The sequence below is a fragment of the Naumovozyma dairenensis genome, chromosome 2 (assembly GCF_000227115.2).
Source record: "Naumovozyma dairenensis CBS 421 chromosome 2, complete genome".
Lineage (NCBI taxonomy): Eukaryota > Fungi > Ascomycota > Saccharomycetes > Saccharomycetales > Saccharomycetaceae > Naumovozyma > Naumovozyma dairenensis.
In genome coordinates this window covers 3,582-29,659 of record NC_016480.1, presented here as the reverse complement: position 1 = coordinate 29,659, position 26,078 = coordinate 3,582, and the positions used below count along the sequence as shown (strand labels likewise).

General features: G+C 32.6%; 10 protein-coding genes across 10 annotated transcripts; 1 reads left to right on the top strand and 9 right to left on the bottom strand.

The window, feature by feature from the left end:
- Window positions 1-474: 474 nt before the first annotated feature.
- Window positions 475-1,677, bottom strand: TPK1 (cAMP-dependent protein kinase catalytic subunit TPK1; the record flags this gene model as incomplete). The annotated part of the gene is made up of 1 exon (XM_003668250.1): window positions 475-1,677. One exon carries the CDS (start codon window positions 1,675-1,677, stop codon window positions 475-477), a length of 1,203 nt encoding a protein of 400 aa, XP_003668298.1.
- A 504-nt stretch (window positions 1,678-2,181) lies between these two features.
- Window positions 2,182-3,966, bottom strand: JJJ2 (Jjj2p; the record flags this gene model as incomplete). The annotated part of the gene is made up of 1 exon (XM_003668249.1): window positions 2,182-3,966. One exon carries the CDS (start codon window positions 3,964-3,966, stop codon window positions 2,182-2,184), a length of 1,785 nt encoding a protein of 594 aa, XP_003668297.1.
- Window positions 3,967-4,437: 471 nt separating this feature from the next.
- On the bottom strand, window positions 4,438-5,685 carry NDAI0B00190 (uncharacterized protein; the record flags this gene model as incomplete). Its single annotated transcript, XM_003668248.1, has 1 exon — window positions 4,438-5,685. The coding sequence occupies one exon, from the start codon at window positions 5,683-5,685 to the stop codon at window positions 4,438-4,440; it is 1,248 nt and encodes a 415-aa protein (XP_003668296.1).
- Window positions 5,686-7,622: 1,937 nt separating this feature from the next.
- NDAI0B00180 (uncharacterized protein) lies at window positions 7,623-8,657 on the top strand (the record flags this gene model as incomplete). Its single annotated transcript, XM_003668247.1, has 1 exon — window positions 7,623-8,657. The coding sequence occupies one exon, from the start codon at window positions 7,623-7,625 to the stop codon at window positions 8,655-8,657; it is 1,035 nt and encodes a 344-aa protein (XP_003668295.1).
- A 956-nt stretch (window positions 8,658-9,613) lies between these two features.
- Window positions 9,614-10,285, bottom strand: NDAI0B00170 (uncharacterized protein; the record flags this gene model as incomplete). The annotated part of the gene is made up of 1 exon (XM_003668246.1): window positions 9,614-10,285. The coding sequence occupies one exon, from the start codon at window positions 10,283-10,285 to the stop codon at window positions 9,614-9,616; it is 672 nt and encodes a 223-aa protein (XP_003668294.1).
- Window positions 10,286-11,790: 1,505 nt separating this feature from the next.
- FAR1 (cyclin-dependent protein serine/threonine kinase inhibiting protein FAR1) lies at window positions 11,791-14,088 on the bottom strand (the record flags this gene model as incomplete). Its single annotated transcript, XM_003668245.1, has 1 exon — window positions 11,791-14,088. The coding sequence occupies one exon, from the start codon at window positions 14,086-14,088 to the stop codon at window positions 11,791-11,793; it is 2,298 nt and encodes a 765-aa protein (XP_003668293.1).
- Window positions 14,089-14,837: 749 nt separating this feature from the next.
- On the bottom strand, window positions 14,838-17,093 carry SSY5 (Ssy5p; the record flags this gene model as incomplete). The annotated part of the gene is made up of 1 exon (XM_003668244.1): window positions 14,838-17,093. One exon carries the CDS (start codon window positions 17,091-17,093, stop codon window positions 14,838-14,840), a length of 2,256 nt encoding a protein of 751 aa, XP_003668292.1.
- Window positions 17,094-18,845: 1,752 nt separating this feature from the next.
- On the bottom strand, window positions 18,846-20,258 carry FBP26 (fructose-2,6-bisphosphatase; the record flags this gene model as incomplete). The annotated part of the gene is made up of 1 exon (XM_003668243.1): window positions 18,846-20,258. One exon carries the CDS (start codon window positions 20,256-20,258, stop codon window positions 18,846-18,848), a length of 1,413 nt encoding a protein of 470 aa, XP_003668291.1.
- Window positions 20,259-20,726: 468 nt separating this feature from the next.
- Window positions 20,727-23,681, bottom strand: VPS35 (retromer subunit VPS35; the record flags this gene model as incomplete). Its single annotated transcript, XM_003668242.1, has 1 exon — window positions 20,727-23,681. One exon carries the CDS (start codon window positions 23,679-23,681, stop codon window positions 20,727-20,729), a length of 2,955 nt encoding a protein of 984 aa, XP_003668290.1.
- Window positions 23,682-24,172: 491 nt separating this feature from the next.
- On the bottom strand, window positions 24,173-25,876 carry INO1 (inositol-3-phosphate synthase INO1; the record flags this gene model as incomplete). Its single annotated transcript, XM_003668241.1, has 1 exon — window positions 24,173-25,876. The coding sequence occupies one exon, from the start codon at window positions 25,874-25,876 to the stop codon at window positions 24,173-24,175; it is 1,704 nt and encodes a 567-aa protein (XP_003668289.1).
- Window positions 25,877-26,078: the final 202 nt, after the last annotated feature.

Below are 26,078 nucleotides of genomic sequence, written 5' to 3'. Positions count from 1 at the left end.
AATTCAAAGCTACCAATGATTTCGTGTAAGGTTATCAGCTACCTTTTTCAACCAAATATCCTCTTGCTTCTACTGGAAAGTTGTTCTTATTCCTTTCATTCTATTTCTATACGTAGCGTGTGTTTTTTCACTATCCAGAAGTTTCCACCATACGTCATGCGAAAGAAATTACTTGCAACTACAAAGCCTCGAAGAACATCAAACATGAACAAGAACAAGAATAGTGGTAGAATGAAGAAGATAAGACCAACTATCTGCTAGATATTGGCCTATTTATCAACTAAGAAAAGCAGTGGATCCATCTCTTTTACAAACTATAAAAAAATAAACTATATGAATAAGCTACTTATGTATAACTTTACGTACTATTTCTTTTTCTTTGGTAATAGTTACCTGCACTAAAATTAAGTAAGGAAAAAGAATAAGTTAAATAGAGTAGACTAGACTAGAATAGGCTAGACATAGAATAGAATTTTAGAATGCTTTAAATAAATCATGATATGGATCTTCTACTCCACGAATACCATAGTTGATTTCTTCTTCAGGATATCTGTCGAATTGAGAGGTATCACCTTGACCTTGCTGGATCGGTGGTTCATAAGGTGTTTCAATATTTCTTGACAGCAATTTGTCCCAAACAACTTCACTAAACCAAGGATGGCTTTTCACATCATCTGTACCGTTTTGTAGGTTACCCAATCTCTCACTTAAATCCTTGGTGATTAGTTTAGATAATAGATCCCTTACATCTTCGTGGAAAAATTCAGGAAATTTCAATTTACTATTCAAGATATTTTCATATGTTTTCATTGTATTAGAATCATAGAATGGTGTATACCCTGCTAACATTTCATATATCAATATCCCAAAACTCCACCAATCGACAGATTTATTATACGGTTTCGTACTGACTACTTCAGGTGCAATATAATCTAGTGTGCCACATAATGTATAAGTAATATCAGGGACATATTTAGCGAACCCAAAATCAGTTATCTTAATATGTCCATTCTTATCTAGCAAAATATTCTCTGGCTTTAAATCTCTATAAATGATATCCAGACTATGAAGGTAATCCAAAGCCAGACAGACTTCAGCAGCATAGAATTTAGCTACAGGATTTGGGAATCTTTGAGATTTTCTTAATAGTGAGAATAATTCACCGCCTTCAATATAATCCATAATCATGAAAATCTGTTCACAATCTTGAAACGTCCCCCACATTCTAACTAGAAATGGATGATTCACCACTGATAGCATTAATCTTTCATCATTCGTATGCTCTACTTGTTTCAGTTTAACAATAGTATGTTTCTTTAATACTTTTAAAGCGTAGAATCTACCGTTATGAATAGATCTGATTAAATGAACTCTACCAAAGGACCCGGTCCCTAAAGTTCTTAAAATTTGGAAATCATTCAAAGTATATTTGCCAGAAGTTTTTCTACCTTCTAAATTTTTACGTACTTTAGTAGGTCCCTGAGTATTTGGATGTGGATGTTGATGATGTTCAGGTTGTATAGGAGGGGCAGGAGGTTGTTGCTGCTGTAGTTCCTGTTGACCTTGGTCATGTTCTTGTTGGTGTTGCTGCTGCTGCGGTAATTGCTCTTGTCTTTGAGAGTCGTTGATTGCTTGACCAATTTCCTTCATTGAGATGAAATCGTCAGTTTGGGACATTGGTTGTTGATTGAGCTTTTGTTCGTCGTTGCCTTTGTCGTTATCGTAGTTTGCAAGTTCTTGGTATTTCTATTTTCAAGATAGGTTTTTAGAGTAGAACACAATTATGAGCTACCCATACACTGATCTGAATTGGACGATGTATAGAAGTAATGAATAAGAAACAGCGTAAGTGGATTGAAAAGAACTGTTTTGGCGTCCCTTTATTGTTTTCCTGTATCGTTCTATCTCTTGTAAACAAATAACACAATTATATGTGGGAGAAATGGCTCTAAAAAAAGAAATACTATAGATTTACCTAACCAAAAAGTATTTGAATGAAAAAACACAAATAAAGACTAAGTTTCCAGGTACATATTGTATTGTTATTATTCAATTCTATTTTACATATAGTAAGTTTTCAAAGGGTCGTCCTTCATGAGTTTTCCAGAAATTGGCAAATTTTTCAAAAAAAAAACGACTCCAATTCGAAACTCAGCAGATGCTTTTTTTTCCCATCAGTTTCTATTGCAAAGAATCATGATACCTCTGGAGTCCAAGGCAAAGAGAATATTCCAATTCTGCCAGTTTATTAATGACGTTTAGTTGTATATTCTGTTGTTCCATGTATTCCTGGAAGGCCCGTCTATCCAACAAACATGATGCATTGGGTACCGTAGATTGTCTAGCAACTAGAACCCTGAGAAAAAACTGCTTCATTCTGTTACCATTATCAATGTATTTTTCAATCTCTCGTCGAGACAGTATAGAGTTAGAATTATCTGATATCCGTAATTGAGGTATCTTTATCGAGTGTAGATTTGTCATTATATCCTCATGATTTTCATTATCGTCTTGGATTAGGATACTATTCAAATTATGTTCAAAAAATGCCATATCAAATGAAGTGTCATCACTAGCATTATTATATGTGTTACTTTCAGTTTTCCTTCTCTTAGAAGGGTTTGTACTGTAATTAAACTTATCGTGAACCCCTGTATCATTACTTGTATTAAAGTTCACACTGGTTGAATCATTCATACTGGATGTATTATAACCTGTATCTTCATCATCTATCGATAAAGTCTTAATATTATATGCCTCATCTTCTCTCTTATTTTCTTCATTAAACATATCAATCACTCTTTTCAATGTATCCCAATGATCATTAAGATCGAACAAAGAAGTCTTTGTTGACGGATTTTTAAATGGTGAAATAGATCTTCTGCGGTCATTAGCATTCATGAACCTCGTCCTAGCATAATGTCTTGATTCTTTCGTTGGGAAAAATGGTGATTTTGGCACATTAGATGTGGAATTTGTTTTATGCATTTTCTGTTGACGACCAGGACGGTCTTGATCATCGTCCAAATCATCTCGTTTAGTATTATACCCTTCATTAGAGGTTAAGTTTGTCGGTATAGTGTGATCTTCAAGATCTTCTGAAATTCGTGCAGCTGTATCATTGGATTGTTCGGAAGTTGGTCGAACGTTACTATCATCATCAGAATTTCCGCTACTATTCTTATTGCCAGTATAGTTATTTCTCTGAAAAGATAGTTCATCAGGACTGAGACTATCATCAGCTTGAAGATATGAGGGAATGCTAGAAGCGCGATGTTTTATTTCATCGTTCTCATCCAATTGTGTATTTCTATAATCGTTGTCTTGAGTATGAGCGTGATGATATTTATAATGATATGGAAAATGTCGTTGATCTGTATCTGTATTCAATGTGCGATGGTGTTTATCTTCGTAAGGACGGTCCTTATTCGTATCCGTGTATTTTGATTGCTGATAGGATTTTACATTAAACTTTTTAAATGATTTCTCTTCAGATTTCTTTCGAGCAGTCTTTTTTCCCCCATTAGTGGTTGATTTAGTATTATTATATTTCCCCTCGAATCCATATGGTTGTTGTTCATATGGTTTACTTTTCCTTGTAAATTTCGGTACCTGGTGATCATAATGATCTTTATGATCGTTCGTGTTACCAGTTTTGTTATTAATAAGCAATTCACCTATATTACTCTTGGGGGAATAATTATTTAAACCTTTCCTAATCAATTCTCTATCATATTCCAATTTCAATTCTTTATCAGTCAATATTGAATGTGCATGTACCACCAATTTAAATAGTTCTGCACACGTATCAGATTTAGATTTATCGGGATGTAATTTCCTAGCAAATTTCATATAAGATTTTCGTATTTCATTATCTGTTGCTTGCGGATGTAATCCTAGTATTGAATAGTAAGTTGTTTCATCCAGTTTGATATCTATATCTTCCATATTTTCAGGTAAGTTCATATATATATATACAATAATCACTGAACAAAAATTTTCATATTAAGTTCTAACGATGCTCATATCCATGGGAGTTCTCGCAGTTCTTCATATCTGGTGTCTTGTAATGTTTAAATTTACATACATCTATGTATTGTAATATGTTACAAAAGAAAAACTGATAAGGCATCGCGAACAATATTTGAGAATTTTAGAATTCATATTAAATACATGAGTCCGGTACCATTCGTTACAGAAAAATAAAAAGCCTCTCATAGAGAAGCTTTATTTAAATTAAACCAAATCTTTATTATTAGCTGTAGTTATGTTAAATTTATATATAATATACAATGCGATAAATTTTGAATAAAAAAGATACTAAAAAACCTGAAAATATGAAAAGAAATAGAACCCATAAAAAAATTGAAATGAAACGATACTGTTAATGCAAAAAAAAAATGTGATGATGAACACCTCATTACCTTTTAGTTCTTATTAACAATCTATCAAATCAATAGCTTGTAAATATACTTTATTACATTGGGAACCAATGGATTCATCATATAAGTTGTAGAAGTTACCCGATAGACATTGGTAAAAGACATCGTTGTCACCAATAGCTAAGTTACCTTCTGGGGTAATAGACCAACCAGCGGCGTAGATGGCACCAGCTTGTGGTGGTGGACCATCAAATTGGAATTGTCTGTTAGCAACAATAGAACCAATTCTACCAGAACCATCAGTTAAAATACCACCTTTCAAATTCATTTGTAATGTACCATCGTTCTTACAAGATTCAGCGCTAACTGGGTCCTTAGAATTTGATGAAGTAGATGTGCTTGTTGGCTTTGCAGCAGATGTAGTAGTGGTAGCCTGAACTTGACCATCATGGATTTGAGAGACAGCTGGAGCTGTAGTCTTGGTAGTTGCCTGTATTTGACCATCACCAATTTGTGAAACAGCTGGGGCAGTAGTTTTAGTAGTAGCTTGAATTTGACCGTCACCAATTTGAGAGACTGCTGGAGCTAAAGTCTTGGTAGTGGCTTGAATTTGACCATCATGGATTTGAGAGACAGCTGGAGCTGTAGTCTTGGTAGTTGCCTGTATTTGACCATCACCAATTTGTGAAACAGCTGGGGCAGTAGTTTTAGTAGTAGCTTGAATTTGACCGTCACCAATTTGAGAGACTGCTGGAGCTAAAGTCTTGGTAGTGGCTTGAATTTGACCATCGCCAATTTGAGAAACGGCAGCAGCTTGTGTTTTGGTTGTTGCTTGTATTTGACCATCACCAATTTGGGAGACGGCAGCAGCTTGTGTTTTAGTTGTTGCTTGTATTTGACCATCACCAATTTGAGATACTGCAGCAGCTTGAGTCTTCGTGGTAGCTTGGATTTGACCATCATTTATTTGAGAAACAGCAGCAGCTTGTGTTTTAGTGGTGGCTTGGATTTGACCATCATTTATTTGAGAAACAGCAGCAGCTTTAGTCTTGGTAGTAGCTTTAGAAGTGGTCTTAGTGGTGGCTTGGATTTGGCCATCACCGATTTGAGAAACAGCATCTCTTTTAGCAACGGAAGCAGTGGCAATTGGTTGAACGGCAATACCAAAAGTAGATGCGTAATCAGTTAACCCACCTTTGTATGTGGCAGATGGAGTTAAAGTGGACCATGGTTCATGTGGAAGGTAAGCTGCAAAAGTAGTGGCAGTTAAAGCAGCAGTTGTTAGAGTCTTTTTGTATTGCATTTTTTTAGTAGTTTGTGTGTGTCGTTATTATAGTTTTATAATTGTTTGATGTTGTATTTCTTCAAATGTAAAAGAAATTTGGAAGTAGAATGAGGATTGGAAAATGTTACCAAGAATTAAGCTTCCTTCCACTGCTTATATATTGATTGTTTGATCTGATTTGAAAAATATAACGCTGGTATTCTTTTTGTGTTAGCAAGCCATCGATAAATTTAAAATTGATCTGACATCTAATTTTCTGTCATGCGCGCTGAACTTTTCAGTCGCCGGAGTCCAGCAAAAAGTTCTAAAATTAGAGGCAACAATTAACATGTAAGCAAGCAAACAAGCAAGGAAACAAGCACAGAGGCGCACAAGTTCAGCCATTCCTTCTCTGGACATAATGTAGATGGAACCTAAAGAACGTACATGCTTGCTCATCCAGTGCTCCAATAAACTGTTCTCAATTTATGGATTACGGAAGGCTTGTTGCTTTGTTTCAGGTTAGTCCAGCTTACATGCTTTTGCTGTAATTCTTTACTATTTATCGCAAAAATATAACCTTGAGTACAAGCACTTCCACCATGACTAGGTGTTCGAGTAAAATTTACAATATCTTAGATCTTCACCGGCCGTCAGCCATTTTCTTTTAGCTAATTTTAAATCTCTATTACTGGGTCACAGGTTGTTGAACGAGACACCTTTCTCGGTGCCTTCAAAGTTGAAAGTGAACCGACTATCATGATTTTATCCAAGAAATACAACAAAGTAACTACTTTGAGTAATAGATGATTTATTTCAGCAAGGATGTATCGATCCTGCACAGTATTAAGAAAGAGATTGAGTTGAATAAAGGAAAAAATGAAAATCGCAATCTGACATCGATCTACGTCCGTAATGCTGAAAGTGGCAAAAACTTTTTATACAGTGCCAAAGACACTATATAACTTTCACTCCAAAAAATTAAGTGGGAGCAATTTTTGACTGTAGAGTAGAACTTGACGTAAATGACGATATTAATTCAAGAAGATATATATTTCCCAGTATTAAATGTTACAGGGTAAAAAAACCAACGACCCAATAAGAAATGGAGGCTACTCCTTATGATTGATCTATACAGTTCACCATTGAAGAAAATTGGTAAATATCTCACAGAATTATCATAATACAAACACGTTGCCATTTCGCTATCGCAATAGATTAGTTGGCTCAAATTGAATTAAAAGGGATGCCACCTAGTGCTTAGGCCCAGTAATCCTTCCCCAAGTATGTTCGGGAAAAGATTACGCAGTACTTATATGTATACATGAAAGTTTTTCTAACGACAGTAAATATCATTATCAACATTTTTCTGACGCTTCAACATTGTGTCTTTAAATAGGAGAAGGGCACAGTTTTTTTCTTTTCTTGGCATTCTCCATGCCAGAATCCGTACACCTCACAGTAGAGTTCCATTTGATGTTTCTTATTTCAGAAATGTTTACGCGTCTTCTCGATGGCGTCACTTCCGAGTCTATTAGTATTCCCTTTCAGGAAAAGATATCATCAAAAAGCTGTACGCCAAATTCTCTGGAAACACCTCTGAAACGCGTAAACTCGATGGAACAATGAACAAAAAACAAGTCAAAAAAGAAAGAAATTGGTTGCTCGAGGAATAAACCATTATCGGAGTGGGCTTAGAGAGGCTCGTCTATCAAGATCGCGTACAAATAGGTGTATTTTTTTCAATGTTATTCAAGAATTACTGAGTGAGTTGAGTTAATTTTAACAGCAAGTGGAAAATTTCCATATTTTGTAAGGTTGGTTCATTTGAAAGTATATAAAAAAAAGCTAAACTGAGTTAAAAATCCTAAACCTTTTTCTATTTGGTAATTATCTTCCTTTCTATTTGGAAAAAATATTGGTAAAATCACTAACTATAACTCCAATCGTTAATATTCAGGACATCTACTTACCAAATGCAATACAAAAAAACTTTCGTTACTGCAGCTTTAACTGCCACTGCCTTTGCAGCTTATGTTCCAAGTGAACCATGGTCCACTTTGACTCCATCTGCTACTTACAAAGGTGGGTTGACTGATTACGCCTCTACTTTCGGTATTGCTGTTGAACCAATCGCTACCTCCTCAGCTTCAGCTTCAGCTTCAATTGCTAAGAGAGATGTTGTTTCTCAAATAAATGACGGTCAAATCCAAGCTACCACCAAGACCACTGCTAAAGCTTCTACCAAGACCACAGCTGCTGTAGTTTCTCAAATAACTGATGGTCAAATCCAAGCCACTACGAAGACTGCTTCTAAAACTTCTACCAAAACTACCGCTGCTGCTGTAGTTTCTCAAATAACAGACGGTCAAATCCAAGCTACTACATCGACTATCTCTAAGTCTAAGACTACAGCTGCTGCAGTATCTCAAATCGGTGATGGTCAAATTCAAGCCACCACTTCAACGAAGACTACTGCCGCCGCTGTTTCTCAAATTGGTGATGGTCAAATCCAAGCCACCACTTCAACAAAGACTACTGCTGCAGCTGTTTCTCAAGTCAGTGATGGCCAAATTCAAGCCACTACTTCCACAAAGACTACACAAGGTGCTTCACAAGTAACAGATGGTCAAGTTCAAGCCGAAGCTACTTCTTCAGCTTCCTCCTCTGAAGACTCTACTACTTCATCAGATGATCCAGTCGAAGCTGTTTCATGTAAAGCTTCAGGGACACTACAAATGAATTTGAAAGGTGGTATTTTAACTGATGGTTCTGGTAGAATTGGTTCTATTGTTGCTAACAGACAATTCCAATTTGATGGTCCACCACCACAAGCTGGTGCCATCTACGCCGCTGGTTGGTCTATTACTCCAGAAGGTAACTTAGCTATTGGTGACAACGATGTCTTTTACCAATGTCTATCGGGTAACTTCTACAACCTATATGATGAATCCATTGGTGCCCAATGTAGTGAAGTTCACTTGCAAGCCATTGATTTGGTTGATTGTTAATCATACGAGAAATTCGAACCTTCATTTTTTTATTCTTATTCTTATACACACACACACACCCTCACGCCCACATATTTTTTTCTATCCTGGGTTTTTTCTGCATATGATCAAATGGAAAAATGATTTCTAATTAATTGAATTAATTAGTGAATCACCATTTTCCTCTCTATCGCGTCCATTCGTTTCATCCGTTAATAATATCGCTTACACAATTTTTGCATGGTTTGTATAATTTAATGCTAATCCTATTACTTTTGTTTTTGTTATAGTTCGTTTGTACTTTTCCTTTTTAAATTACCATGTTTACTTTATAAAAAATTATCAATAAAAAATTGCCTTATGTATAATTCCTCAGTTATTTTTTTTTTGGATTAGGATAAGTTGACACGTTATTGAAAGTCTTGGAATCTAGTGCATAAAGTTGTGGTCTTCAAGGGTACTAAGAAAAACTCTGGAAGTATGAATAACACACTGTACAAATAAGATTTGTTCTTTTAATTGATGAACCTCGCAGCGGCAAACCTTTTTGAATCATGAGATTCATATCGGAAACAAGTATAATCCATTTTAAATCGTTCTTCCGAGTACATGCCATCTAGATAATATATCTCAACGATTCTCTTTGAGCCTGAAAACTCAAAAAAAACTTGTCTTCATGCTTAAAAAGTCAGAGTTAACTTTATTGGATGGTGAACTTACATGAGGATAGTCAAGGAAATATATGAAAGAAAACAGAAGCAGTAAATGTACTTTTATTTATCTACTTAGAAAAATGCTTAATGTATATAGAAATCGGAAAAGGGGTATCATAAAGTTATATTATACATATATACATATATATATTGTTTTTTTTTTTTACATAAAAGATGATGAGAACTGAAAATTAATAATAAAATAATAGATACAGAGGATCCTGACGACTATATCATGAAGTGTATATCCTTCTATATTTATATTTAACAGTCAACTAAAGAGACAACTTCCAAATTGATTGGAGTACATTGTTCAGCAATGTTTTGGTCGTATAAGTTGTAGAAGTTACCAGATAGACATTGGTAGAAGACATCGCTGTCACCTAGGGCCAAGTTACCTTCTTCAGTGATGGTCCAACCGGCAGCGTAGATAGAACCAGCTTGTGGTGGTGGACCATCGAATTGGAATTGTCTGTTGGAAACAATAGCACCGATTCTACCCTTAGCGTCAGTTAAGACACCGTCTTCTAAGGTTAATTGTAAAGTACCAGAGTTCTTACAAGAGCTATCCTTTGGAGTGACAGTGGCAGAAGCAGCACATGAGGAAGCAGAAGAAGAAGTCTTGGAAGCAGAAGAGGTGGAAGTGGTAGAAGTCTTAGAAGTAGTAGTAGTAGTGGTTGGCTTCAAAGTGGTGGTGGCAACAGCTTGGATTTGACCATCACCAATTTGGGAAACAACATCTCTCTTAGCTTTAGCAGCGGAAGTAGAAGCGATTTCCTTAACGGCAATACCGAAAGAAGAAGTAAATTGAGCAACACCACAGCTGTAAGTGGCAGTTGGAGTCAAAGTGGACCATGGGTTACCTGGGGTGTAACCTTCGGCAGAGACGGTGGTTGCAGCAACGGTGGCAGCTAAAGCGATCTTGTTGAATTGCATTTTTTATTGGAGTATTATTAGATATATGTGTGAAAACGAAGGAATAAAATGTGTATAACGAATGAATAAATTATAATTTCTTGGAAATTAAATTTTGTAGTTGGTTTATTTCTTGATTATTTGTAAAATGTGTTACATAAAAAATCAAGAAATAAGAATAATCATGCTAAAAAATTCTCAAGCTTACACGCTAATTACTTTATATAGTTCTGAATCCCCAGCATCAATCCACTCAATAGGGCGTTTTGTCCAATATTTTCATTTCTGTATTTTTCTTTCAATATTGTTTGTTGTCATTTCATGTTTTTCGCATTCTTCGAGGAAGTTGCTGTTTCCTCTTTCGGTGGGCGCGTCTATCGTTTTCCACGGAACAGGAGAAAAATACGCAGAAGCGCCTGGGAATTTGTTTTACGTAACCTATTTATGTTTATTCGGGAAAATCGCGAAACCTTCGGGCCGCGGAAAGAGCCAAAGGGGGGGAAAGCGGTGTGCCTAGTTCATGTGGTGCTTCTCGTGTGAGTAAAGAACTAACCAGGTGCCTGTACGGTGCTTTCTAGTATTAATAAGGAATGCCTTTCCGAGCAGAATTTTTTTTAAAGTACGTACAAACATACGAGCTCGTTCAATCGGTTGACAGAGATTCGTTACCCGGGACATAATGGAGCCAGAAGGTATCGTGTGAAGGAGGCAAGTACTTATGTATAAGGTAGGTAGCTGAGACGCGGGCCTACTACCTATTGCTTATTTATGCCACTGTCTCTCTGTGTGAGGTAGTGTCTATAAATAACGATGAAACAAACGGATTTTGGGCCAGACGCGGAAAGAAACAAAAAAACGAAAACGCGGCGTCGGCCACACCGAGACTTTAGCACAAGAATGAATACTCGCTTACTTAAGTGAAGGGGAAAGGTATATTTAGCCGCCCAGGGTCTTCATAATATAATATAGTATTTATTTACTACGTCTGTACGTTTGTACGTATGTTAAGTTATTTTAATTAAAATTGCGAGTTATTTTTATAAGCACGTTTATGTAGGCTCTCATCCTAGTTATAATTAATTGCATATGAAAAAATGCATTTTGATATGGAAGGCCGCGTTTTCTCAGCCTCGTTTCTCTATATAGTAAAGGCCAACAATGATCATATATAATACAGAGGTATAGCAGAGGATAAACATAAAGTTAGGCGTGCCATCGAGAGAAGCAGACGGTAAACTGAAGAGCTCTTATATTGTAAGGAAAAGAACAGCATTGAAACAGATAATATTGTTTATTAATTAATACCTGCACCAGTCAGAGATTTTTATAACGCGCGTATATTCACAACCTAGCTACCTGGAATAAGTCGGTAATACTTTCTTCTAAATGAGCACTAATCCCTAATGCGTACGTAGTGACCATTGCAAATTTTTTAGATATATATATATATATATATATATATATATATAGATCCTTGGAAGAACATTGTACACCTTTATTCATGATATATATGGTTCGATTTCAATTCAGGCCAAACTTCTATGTAATTCATTGATAATACTCTCAAACTTGGCAGTATAATCATTTGCTATATCATCAACGGATATCGTTAAAATATTGAATTGGTAATCTTTTCGTATTTGATCTTCAAATCTTTTCAACTTTTTTGTCTCTTTCTCATTTTCAAAAATGGGTTCTTCATTTGATGATCGTAAAATAATCATTTGTTTCACAACCTTTTGTTCACCACCATCTTCTGGAATATTATTATCGGAGGTACATGCTATCTTACAACCCGCTTCTAACATCTTCAATAATTCTTTGGAAGAATCAATGAAAACTTCTTTTTTTATAATCGTCATATTATCAATAATATCATCCCATCCATCCCACTCATTCTCAATAGTACCAATAAATGTTCCATATTCTCCTATATTACCACTACCATCTTTACCAACTAAAACTAAACCAAATTTGTCTTCTTTATTCAAATTGGATCGTATAGTCGCCAATGCTTCCCGCAAGAACAGTTGATACTTATCTTGCTCATCTTCAATAGCACAAGAGAGGTTCAAACAAATAATAACCTCTAAAGGAACATTTCTATTTATTATTTCCCATGGTTTACTAATTTGATCAGCACTGTACAATTGATTTATTTTCTCAATAAAACTTATTGGTATAATATCCCATGCAGTAACAGTTAACTGATTTAAAGTTGGGAAACACCCTTCTTCAATTGGTTTAACATCACAATTATTAATTTTCTCCAAATAATACTTCCACTTGGAACTTAGCGTTTCACTGAAAACTGATGGAAACTGTAAATAAACCTCAGGTAATACAGTACTTTTCAAATCCAATAAAAGTTCGTTCGAATTGAACTCTGTCACTTTATACAACTGGTCCATTGGTATCTTTCCTAAAAGTTTCTTTTCAATCAAATCATTATGTGCAAAATTACAATCAAACAGTAAAATATAATTCTCATAAAAATATATTATTGAGTCAGTCCATTGTTCACCATCTGTTGAATATTTTACTCTTCTTATCATAATTATGGAACCACATTCTTTACTTTCAAAATATTGGTTGATCCTGTTTCTTAACTCTACTTCATCCTCGGGGTTAAATTCTTGGTGACCCTTATTTGTACAATCCATCTTTATATCATCAGGGGCCAAGAATATATTCAATTCATAATCAAGCCCATTATCAATGTCCTGCCTCTGTTCGTCTTCCAATGTATGGTTAAATAACTCAGTGTTTTGAACTGGATGTCTCGAAAACACAGCATCATTTGTGGAAGATAGTAAGGGAGTTCTAAACCCATTTGAAGATATATCAGCTGTATGAATAACTTGATCTCGAGGTGTAAATTGTGGTATCCCAAATGATCCAGAACCTCCCCTTGCAGAATTCAAATTTAACCATTGTTCTTGAGTGGGTCCAATTCCAGTTTCTATATTCATGGTGATATCATTGTCCATTTTATGTTGATTCGAATCCAATCCTGTTAATATTTTAGACCCCATTTCTTGTAACAGTTCATCATCCTTTGGTTTCACCATCTTATGACAAATTTTACAATCAGGGAATTTTTCATTAAAATATATAGAATCCAAAATGGTTAAATAACATTCATAATGACTAATATGATTACAAGTTAATTCTAAGACTTTCTCACCTTGGAATGTATAATTAATCATTTCTTCACACATGGAACATTTCTCTCCAATATATTTCTTTGGTCCAGAATTCGTGGTTTTAACATTACGTCTCAAACTTGATAAATATGTTGGAGAATCTTCTTCTAAATATGGATCTTCATTGGTATCTGTACAAATTACAATGTTATCATTAGTATTTAGTGTTGAATTTGCTGATATTGTTTCTCTTAATAATGAAGAAGTTAAATTTTTTGGATATCTTGAAGGAAAAATATTTACTGGTGAATTCAATGAATCAAGAGAGAAATCTAGAGATGCTCTTGAATTCTTTTTCTGATTCGATGATGATAATGATGATATTGACGTTGATTTTTGTAGACTTGGTGGAGGAGATAATGGTTTAGAGAGGTCCAAAGGTTTGGGAACATTTTGCCTTTTTGACATTCTTAAAGTAGAACTAGGTGTAACAGTATTTGGTATTTGGAAAGTATCATTTTGTTTTAGTTTAAGATTTGGAGTTTTGTTTCTGAAAGCTTTACCTGATAAACTTCTTAAAAATTTACTAGGAGATGATTTACTATTCTCCCTTTCGATACTAGGTGGAGAATGCACTCTCTTATCAAATGCAAACCTTGTTGGAGTGGTCAATTGCATTTTAATAAATTATTATTGTATTTTTATTGAAGGAATCGTTGGTGCAGTATGTCGGAGTTTATCAACCTTGTTCCTTGAACAACTTTAAGACGAAAGTTATACAAAAGAGAGGGAAGTAAAAAAAAACTGCAACAAAATGGAAACGAAGTATATATAACTTCAAGGATTGAAATTGATTGAGACATACATATGTAGGTAATATTTATTGAAGTTCAGCGTCGTAATATATTTTTTTTACTCATTTAGGAATTTTCTTTCAAGGGACAAAGATGGAGTACAGTAAAATGCCGCAGGGCCTTGAGAAATTGCTATGTAAAAATTTACATCAAATTTCCTTCTCGAGAAATCTCAGCTTGAGATCTGAAACATCCCGGTTTATGCAGGCGTTTCTTAGCATCTGATGGAAATAAAGGAAGCTTGTTGTTTTACCTACACAATTGATACTCTGCCAAATAGAAATGACCGCAGTTTTCTTTATGCTTGCACTTCCCTCATTGCTTCTTTGGGATTTTCGCGTTACTTGCTATTAAAAATACTGGGTATTCTATAATAATGGGGACGAGCAATACAGCTTGAAGTATATTTATTCATCATTTTATTAACAGCCCCGGGGTTTTAATTGTTACTAAATTCTTGAAAGAATTGGCTGTCAATGGGCAAGTTATTGTTTTTTTGTAAAGTGCTTTTTAAAAATGATAATAAATACATATGACTATATAGTTTTTATGAATATAAGAATTAAAAAATATTTATTTAACTGGTCTGTCTATATCCCATTGAATACCTGTAACAGTATTCAATCTTTCCATGATATTACTAATGGGAGTAAACAACCCAAATTGTTTCTGTTCACCATCATACGAATGTAACATTCCCACAACACCTAACCCAACATGATCCTCCAATTTAGTCAATATCCAAGCCCCTGAATCACCTGCAGTGGCGAACATTGGAGAAGGAGAAGATACAATGAATTCACTACTTTGTAATTTCCCATCTGCCCAATAAACGATTTTCGCACCGTTAATTTGTCCCGTTGTGAAATTACTTGAAGAACCAATTTTGAAAACTTTCAATCCGGATTTCACTTTTAAGATTTTCTTCTTGACTAAAGTGTTTTGGAATCTTAAAGTTGGATCTGGTATAGATTTTGGATCAATACCTATTGTATTTTCACAATGATATTTCCCATCAACTTTAATTATTGCAAAATCAGATAATTTTTGATCAATTATTGATCTTTCACCCCAAACTACTTGACCAAATTTATTATTTTTTTGCCATTCAATGTTTCTTTCTACGTGAGAAGCTTCTTCTATGAATGCCACCTGTTCTTTAGAATTTTTAGGGTACTTATTAGCTTCGTTAATTAATGTAGTTTTATATGCTGTTTGAAGTATTGTTGAAGGTATTGAAACATTAGGGAATTCTTGAGATTCGGAAAGAACTACATGAGCACATGTTATAGCGAAAGTTGAGCCAGCAAATTTCGATAGTTTGGCGTTTGATTCATCAATTTGTGGGAATATATAACCACCTAAAGTCCCAGTTATTTTAGTGTTTTCATCTCTTGATATTGACATAGAGATTGGTGGTTGTAATGGATTAGGTGCGACTCTATAAGGAGGAGAAAATTGATATCGTGATTGTGACACTGACGATGGCGGTATATTATCGAAAAGGTGGTTTGTTGTTGTTGATGATGATGATATATTTTGTTCTTGTTGTAGATTTAGAATATCAGCACATGGTTTGATATAATCTTTACAACAATAGAAATGAACATCTGGGAATAATGAATATAACACTTTAACCATTTCTAAATGATCTTGTTTTAAGTTCGGAATACCAAACATTATAGTTAATATAGCGGAGTTTTTACTTAAACCTCTTAATATTGGTGCTATGAAAGAACCTTCTTGTTCTGAAATTGTGGATGAATTTGTCCTAGTTAATTTATTCATTATTTCTCCAATTTTAATTGTGCTTGGAAAATTCGATTCTTCAGTGATACAAAAATTTGTCATATGTGGTAAAGGATGTGATGACATGTTACTGCTATTCAAATTGTTTATTGTTGTAAAATAATCTGTATCATTAGTAGTTTCATCATTAGATAAAATACTAATGTCCAATTTCTTAAGGAAATACATGTATCTTCTTAAAAGGATTGATCTTGAATTACTAAGTCCATCTGAAATCAATAAATTGTCAATGAAATGTAATACAATTTTCGTGATGACTCTTAAAGAATAGTTATTTTGGAAATTGAACTTGTAAGTCTTGGGAAGTTTCAATTCATCGAAATTTAAAGTAAAATCTTTGAAGAATTCAATTGATTCAATAACAGCTTTTGATATATTTGTTACATTTTGATGAATATCATCCATTAGATCAGATAGATTTGTTTCTAATATATGTAGTTCTTTCTTTACCGCATCTATATTTGAACGATCTGTTACAGATTGATAATCTTTTGTAGAAGTTGCATGATTTAGAGTTTGTGGTTGAGACTGTTGCGGTATTGCAATAGCTTTAGCCTGTGAATCAAAACTAGGTTCTACAAATTGTGTTGGCTCTGTATGACCAGTAGTTGATGATCGTGTGACATCAGGAAGTATTATCTCTGGCTCTTCTTCAGGGACAATATTTAAAGAATCTAATCTATGAGTTTGCAATACTTTTAATGGTTTGCCTACATCTCCGAAATGTGTAGAGGAGCTTGTTTGTAATTTGGTATGAGTATTTTTTTGTGAATGGAAAGCACTACTAAAATCAGACGAGTTACTTGTATGATATGTCGATCTACCTTTTGAGAATATTGAAGATGATGGTTTCGTTTCTTGTTCTTCTGCTTCAGTAATATTATCATCCTCATCAAATGAAGATATTTGAGGTCTTGCATCTAATGGGACATTTTGAGGCGAGCTCGAATTATTTTCCTTATTGTGATCATTATCGTTATAATTGTTTTTCCTATTGAAATTGAATAATCTTCTAACCATAATTGTTGTAGCTATTAGCTGGTTTCTATGTACCTAATTAATGGACTTTGCGGTATGAGAACAGTTATTGGTCAAAGTATAAAACCATGCAAAAAAATTCTTGAAGATTTAAATAAATTTTGAGAGATGAATGGCTCTCAAGGAATTAACAAGATTCGAGGGTATGCACGGACTTTCCCAGAAGAAAATTGTGGTATTATATTAAGTACAAATTAGTGTGGTATTGAAAAACCTTTACAGATATAGATATATTCATCACATTTAATTAAATGCCATACGGATTTCTTCACTTCACTTCACTTGATTTAATTTTAAGTTTGATGCCTTATGTATGGCGTTTACAGTGCGCTGGCCGGACAGTGAAAACACAGTAGGTAGAATCCCAAATGGTGCCCTATATAATATAATATAATATACAAAGGCTATAAACTTACCTACACATTAATAATAATAGTATATACCTTCGAGTGTTCATATGTAAACGCAATAGTCCTAATTTTCTTTACTTGCTCCGCTATTGTGCAACTTGTACTTTTTTGTAGTTGTTTTCAAGTTCTCTTTTATTTTAGGGTGATCATCTTTAATTGGCGAGCGTTACAAGTGTATTCAAAGTTAAAAAAATATTATATATTCAACTGTAAAATCACAAACAGAGATTCTACAATGGCACATATGATCTATCTTTCTTGGTACTGTTAAAATTTGTAAACTAGGTACAATTCGAAAATTCGAGCTCAACAAGTTTCTCCTGACGCCACACTTTTTATTTTTTTTATTTTAATTTATGGCGATTGGAAGAAAAAATGTGTCATAATTAGTATATAGTGTAGAATAGATAGGTGACTCACCTATAAGATATAACATCAATTACATAGAGGTTTTATTATTATGTCATTACAGAAAACACTTAGTGAAGGAAGAAAGGAATGACGGTTGTCACAGATGAAGAAATGTCTATGTGCTACGAAGAAATTCTTTCTGCATTCTCAAATAGCTGAAGTTCTGTAAATTATGATAGTATTGACTTTCTATAGACTAGACTCGATTTTCAAGACGTTGGCCCTCGTAAACACAAGATACTCAAATATATCTTTACATCGAAGTCTATCATCAACAAATTCAACCAGACCTCTTTATATTAAAAGTGAATAATTCTACGTGATATCATATAAAGAACGTATATAGCCGTTATTCAAGGAACATTTTGTCACTTGAATACAACGAGAATCCATCTCCTGCATTGGAAAAATGATTACTTTTTTGAACTTTCCTCATGATTTTCGTCACTATTATTTAAAAGAATTGTGGACGAATATATAACTACCCAAGTACAACTACTGCAATAGGTAGTAGGCAAACTCAGTGACACAAAAACGTAGAAACCCCTCAGTCAGCGCCAATAACCGTTTGAACATTCGACCATTATAAGTTCCGACAAAGTATACTTTCACTATAAGACAAAAAACAGAGAAAAAAACAAACAACTATATGAAGTATATAACATTTGATTCATAATAAATAAATCCATACTTGCTTTAAATACTCAAGAATATAATCCATATCATTAGTTTTCATTGTAAGAATGTACATAGCCCTTGAATTTTATATTTTTTTCGGTTCATATAATGGTTATATCAGAACTTACTGATAACTATAGTAGTTTCAAACCCTATTGAAATTAGCTATGACAAAATAAGAATATTTTCCTTTACTTTGTTTATTTAATTTTGTTAAATTTTTACGTGCCCGTTATTATTGTTTAGATAGATCACCAAATTTTCCTAAATTTGTTGAAGATGCCACTGGAGATATTATCTCTGGTGCATTTATTAATAAATTATGAAATTTATCGTTTTTCTTATTAGATACATCTGCTTCACCAACATGACTTGTACCTTTCTCCTTATAAGTACTCACAGCAGGTATATTGGCCTTCATTTTAGTGACTTTAGTTCCGTATGCTCTTGGTTCTAATTTAATCAATGTATGTAATGGGATTGCCATCCAAGGAGATTCCTCTTGTGGAACATTCATGAAATATGCATAAATACATCTTAAAACAGCTTGATGTGTTATAATTAATATATTTTCTCGACGTTCTAACTCCATTATAATTGGTTCAAGACGTATAACCACATCTCTATACGATTCACCACCACGATATCTATAGAAATATTTATCTTCATCTCTTGCTTTGAAATCTTCTGGATAAACTTCTTCAATTTCTTCATATGTCATTCCATCACAGACACCTGCATCTAATTCATCAAGAGCTTTCCATTGTAGTTTCTTAAAATTTAAATATTGAGCAGTTTGTTGAGTTCTTTTCAAAGTAGATGTCCAAACGGTCAAATCTTCTCCAGGTGCATTTTCTTCAATCATTTCCTTCAATTTCTTTGCATATTGTAAACCTCTTTCTGATAAAAGGGAATCACCACCAATTTTCTTTTCCACGTTATATATTGATTCACCATGTCTTGATAACCATATACATCTTGGTTTTATTCTAATATTCATAACATAAAAGACAATCCTACTTTGTAAATAAGTTTGGATTTTATTTATTATAACTTCTTCCGAAATATTGATCAATTTAACAAAAGTCACTTCTGAATCAGTTTGAGAATTCAAAGATTCGTAAACATTTTTATAATATTGAATTTTCTTTTTAAAATCCAATTCTGCCATCATGGGATCTACATCTGTATAATCAGGTGAAGTAGAATTTATATCCTTAATATTTTTCATAATCAATTCATCATCATTACACCAACTCTCCAGAAACATTGGTTTAATATCATACATTTCACATTGCTTTATAATCCATTGACGTCTCTCTCTAGTACTACATGTAGCATCCACAATCCCCACGGTTCCATCTTCCTTCTCAAACCATTGGAAAAGTTGCTCCATAGTATTAGAGAGAGCCTTTTGTCTAAGCTTATAATTTTCTTCATTTTGAGAATTAAAGAATTCAGCATCAGGTGAAACAACCCCTAATTCTCGTCTTGATTGTCCAACGTTGAAACATTTCACTGGGATAGATAACCATGAAAGATACCTTACTATTTTTTGTGATATAAAGGATTTACCAGTGGCAGGTAAACCAACCATAAATACACAAATTTTCAGATCTTTATCATTAGAAATTGTATGGAATCCCATTTTATGTGGTGTCTTTTTTTTCGGACCTTAATGTGATACGTTTAAGAGGCTATAAGAGTATTTTGATATAATTTATCAGAAGTAATTAATCAGTTTGTTAAGTGGGTGCTATTTTTTTTCCCGATAACTTATAGTTTATGGTTAGAAAAGCTATTATATTGTATATATCTTGGGTTCCTTTAGGTTTCTTGCTTTTTTTTCCCTTTTATTTAAATCTATACCCTTCTCTACGTAGTAACTTGTTCTTCTTGTCATTTTCTTTTTTTTGGTTTTTGTTTTTTGTAAACGGTAAAAAAAAAAGCGCCGTATTGGAAAATCCTTATTAATTGATTGATTGATTGAGATATATCGCTTATTTTATGGAATTACGGAAGTTTTTCCTATTATATAAATTGTAAATGTCACAAACCATGGATATATAAAATGATATATAATGTCTCGTAGGTATGTACATATAGTCTTTTGTTTTTATACTTCGATATGTTCTATATTTTCAATATATTTACATGTTCTGTTGAAATATTCATCCACTGATTGAATCATTTCGTTAACATATTTAGATTGGAAATCAGGTGCTACCAATTTAGAAACAAATGAAATTTTTCCCATCTCATACCCAATAACTTGATCATTTAATGTAAATATAAATCGTAATGGTTTTATCATGTCTTGATCATAGTTATCTTGGTCATTTTGTAATGATTCTATTGATTTCTTAATTAATTCAATAAGGGAACTCATGAATTTCTCATTGAATATGACAAAAACACCATCACTTAATGCCTTGGTATTAAAGTAAATACATTGATTTAAAATTTCAATTAATAATTGACAACTTATTAATCCATCCATTATTGAATCAGCAATTCTTATGGATCGTTGTATACATTCCATGATATATTTCCTCGCTCCTTGATTCGACTCATCTTTATCTTTAACATCATTATCATTACTCCAAAGATATGAACATAGATATATTGATCTACATTGATGTTTCTTTTTCAATAATTTAGAACATCTAGATACACATCTTATACGTAAATCATTCATAACTTCGTTACCGTTATTTGCATTATTTGTTTTGAGTTGATTTAATGTCCTGATTAGTAAGAGCAACGACTCATATTGTATTGATGAATCTGAATTTAATTGATCTTCCAAAATGATGAAACTTTGAGTGATGAAATCATTTGCAATATCAAATTGTTGAATATTTTGAGCAAAAGTTGATGTCCTCAAGATCAATTTAAAGATCTCTTGTAAATTATTCGACGAGGATGACGATGATGACGATGATGATGATGAGAATGATGGATTGACTAGGATGTCGTTGATGAATTTCGAAAGATGTTTGAATAAGTTTATTATTAATTGATTATATCTTAATTTAAATTTGTCATTAATTTGTTTAGATTTTAAAATATGACATTTATTAATTATTCTCCAAAATGATGTTATAATGGATGGATATATTCCCCATATATTGTTTTTATTTTGTCCACTACTATAATGCTGATTATGATGATGCTGTAATTCGTTATTGTCTAACATAGTTTTCTTTGTACTTTTTAATAACCAATTTTTCAAATTGATCAATATGTCAATTTGAGAATCGATAGTGATATATTTTAGTTCTTGATTTTTTTTCGTGGAGGTGATAATATAGAATTCATAATTAAATGAATAAATTTGGAAACTTTTTGTTGTGTAGGAAGATGATACGGTATATTTAGTAGTGGTTGGAAGATAGGTATAAATTTTTTGTAATTGATCGATAGATTCTAATTGTAATTCAATATCATTTTCAATAAATGCAGAAACCAATTCAATTAATATATCATATTGTAAAGATCGATAATTACTCAGAGAATCGATTATTAATGATTTATACGATTCAGAGTTGGTAATTAATTTCAGTAGGAAATTAGAATCGATGATAAATCCCATGGCTTCTTTCCCATTTGCATTCAATGTTAAATTATGGAAAGTTAATAATTGACGAATTTGAATTATATTTTGTTTATTATTAAACTCAATTAAATTTAAGTTATCCTTCATTACTTCGAAAATTTTATTTAAATTTTCGAAATTGTTTGGATACCAAAATAAAGTTAATTGAATTATATGATCAAATAATGGAAGTAACGATAACAATAATATTCTTGGTCTAGTTCCTATCTTATTGTTGTTGCCTTCGTCACTGTCTGCAGAGATTTGTGTCTGCATAGTTTTCTGTTGAATATATTTAATTAAGAAATTATAAAATTTTTCAAATAATAAATTATCTTCCACAAGTATTGCGATAGTTTTATCATCTTCACTTTCGATGTTTGAGGTCGTTCTAAATTTCTCAATAAGATTGATTATTATAATATCAATGGAGACATGAGGTGATAAGTTTATAATGGTTAGTAATAATTGATCCAAATTTTTCAAAATGAATTCAATGGGGAAAATTTGAATATAAATATCGATTAAATATTCTTGTGATAATGAATCGTTACATTGAATTATATTTTGTAAATATAATGGTAAGAAATCATTTTTCAATATCTTAATCGACGACGTGGATGAGGTTGACACACCGTCTTTTGAAGAAGATGGTGGTGATGATGGTGGTGGTGGTAATAATTCTGAAATTTTGACAATTTGGAATCCAACTAAAGTTTTCAATTCATTTCTTTCGATATGTCTTTGATGTTTTTGACTTGATGGACCATGGAATTGTATTTTAATCCATAATTTATTAATTTCAATAAAATTTTTCATTAGTATTTCAGTGATTATAAATTTCAATTCTTCGTCGTCATTTTCATGATCAAGTGATGTTGATGATGATGATGATGATAATGGGGGGTCATTCGGATTTGGATGAAAGGCGATTAATTCAAAAACATTATCTTGAGGAGTTTTTGAAAATGAGAAAAAGAATTGAATGAAAAAATATCTTAAGAATAATCCTCTAATGGAATGTTGTTCACCTAACATCATTTCCATTAAATCTTTTAAAATTTCATTCTTTGTGTTTAAATCTTCAACAAATTGTAAATAATTTATTCCTACAATGATCATAAGATATAATCTTGGTAAAATGTTGCCCGTATATTGAACGAATTCGTAAATTTCATACAAATCGATTTTATCATTTTGAGATTGAGTTCGAAGATATTTTGATAATGAATTTGTTAATGGATCAAAACATTGTAAATAAAGTTGATAATAATCTTTCGGAGATAAGTTTGGATTTCTTAATTCAGTTAACATGATAGTAGCATGTTTTAATGCCAGTAATAGGTGATCATCTTCTAGATATTGATTCATTAATGTGGCATGTTGATCTATTGTTACAATAGCCTTTTCGACAGATGATGAGTATGATAATGCATTTGAAGACGAAGTAGTAGAAGTAGAAGCAGCGGGCATGGAGGAAGCAAAAAGGAAAGGTTGCGTTAACTCACAAAACAAACGAAGGACAGGTCTGCTTTTTTTTGAGTAATTTCAAAGAAAATTGGCAGAAGTAGTTGATAGAATAGGATACTAGTTCTAATTTAAAATATCAAACAATTTGAAGTATATTTTCGATTGTGATTGTTTCTTAATTTATGAATAAATGCTTATAGATTCATTCGTGTTTTCTTCCCCTTTTAAAAACATCAAACCTTTTTTCAAAGAGACAGAAACCGCTCCGAGGAAGTTTCGAACAGACAATTGTTAAAAAAGCGACACACATTCGCACTTCTCATATTACATTTTACATATTACATTTTACATATTACATATTTCTATAAAACTATCTTAGAAGACTGTCAAAGTTTTGGCTTTTGATACTTTTATATTTTTTATTTTTCATTTTATATTATATACATATATAAATCTTTTAGAAAGGGAAAGGAAAAACAATTCGTTCTTCAAAATTACATCAATCTTTCTTCGAATCTTAATTCATCAATTGGTGGCAATCCAATTAACAATCTCATAAAATTATCCAAAGCCATTCTTTGTTTATTCAACCCATTAATAGGTTCATATCCAGGTCTTGTCAATGGAGCTTTCAACCAATAACTCAACAAACTCAAAACAGGGTAAAATTGTTGATAATTTCCATCGCCTTGTTGATTACCTGATTCAATATATGTAATTCTTGAACAAAATTCACACATAATAATTAAATCTAGAATGATTGGAGATGCTAATAATGAATCTTCACAAACGTTATGGATGGAAATTCTATTATGACCACCTAACATTAATTCATTATAATATTCATCCATTGCAACTTTTGAATCTCCAATGGATTCCATATATTTAATAACGATACAATGATCTACATCTTTGTTCTTTTTTTTCATTTTGTCTGATTGAGGATATAAGATTTGATTGGATTTAATCATATCATCAATAACGTTACTTTTCGTAATTTCCTTAGATTTGAATTGTAATGAAGAAGATAAATTCAACCCATCGTTGTTACCCAAATGATTATAAGATGCAATAGAGATTGGTTTAATCCCAGCATCAATTAAGAATTGAGCCAATACAGATTTCAATTTTGTTTGACCTGTCTTGAAATCATCCCCTGCAATTAATACGTTTTCACGTTCAGCTAAATCGATTAAACCTGGTACAAAAGTGTTTTGTGGAGATCCATTAATATATGGACAGTTTTCTAAAATAGATGCGGTAGCGAAAATAGTCGAGGGAGCAATTTCCTTATGATTGGCCTTAATTGAGTTGAGTAAATTTTCAAAAGTATCGTTAATACCGGGGATAACTTCAGCGAATTTTTCAGTAGTTGCAGTCCATAATATGATAACTTTATCTAATTTATTATCATTTTTAAAATCTTTAATATTTTGTCTAATGGTTAATAAATCATTCCATTTATTTTTAATGGAATAAGCATCATGATTGGTACCCTTAGTGGTATAATTGATACAATTATCAGCTCTATCTAATTGATTCATAGCGATAAAGTCTGGATAATAGATTGATTTCAAAGGAGTATAAGATTCCATTAACGGTTTTAATTTTTCTTGTAAATCATATTCTAATACTTTTGCTCTTTGCATTGCTTTAAACATATTTTCACCACTAATATCCCAACCTGATATGATTAAATCATTTGGATTACACATTGGTAAGATTGAATTGAATGGTACGTAAACATCTTCATTTGTTTGTTGATTTTTACCTAAATATAAAGTAGAAGATTGAGTCATTGAACCAAGGAATCCCCCCCTTTCTTTAATGTTGTATGGTCCATCTTTATTATTGAAAGTTAAGTTATTTTTGTTAGCTAATAATGAAGCTAAGAAAGTAGTACCGTTATTACCTCCCATCCCGACTAACATGACACCAATTTTTGGTATCTTTAAATCTACTTTAAAATTATAATCCTTTGTGAGAGTGGATACGTTGATATTATTATTATTGTGTGATTGTTGAATATCTACAATGGTTTTGTTGTAAGTATAATTGGTCAATAAAGCATTTTCAGATTGAGAATATTTACATTTATCTGAATTTAAGGACCAGTTGAAGTCACCGGAAGAGTTAGTGTTTGTTGAATATTCAACAGTACTGGAAGTGTTGTTATTTGTATTGGAAGATGTAGTCATTTTTGCAAAGTTGTTAATGGAGTTGTGTGGGGATATGAATTGTAGTATACTATATAAAATTGAATAAAAGAAATGAATGAAAGATTTATAATCGAGATAGAATGATTGAGATGAAGTTCTACCTTTATATACGATACGTTGGTGATATTTTCTTTGAAAGTATATACGAGATAGATTGCTTATACAATCAAGAGAAGAGAAG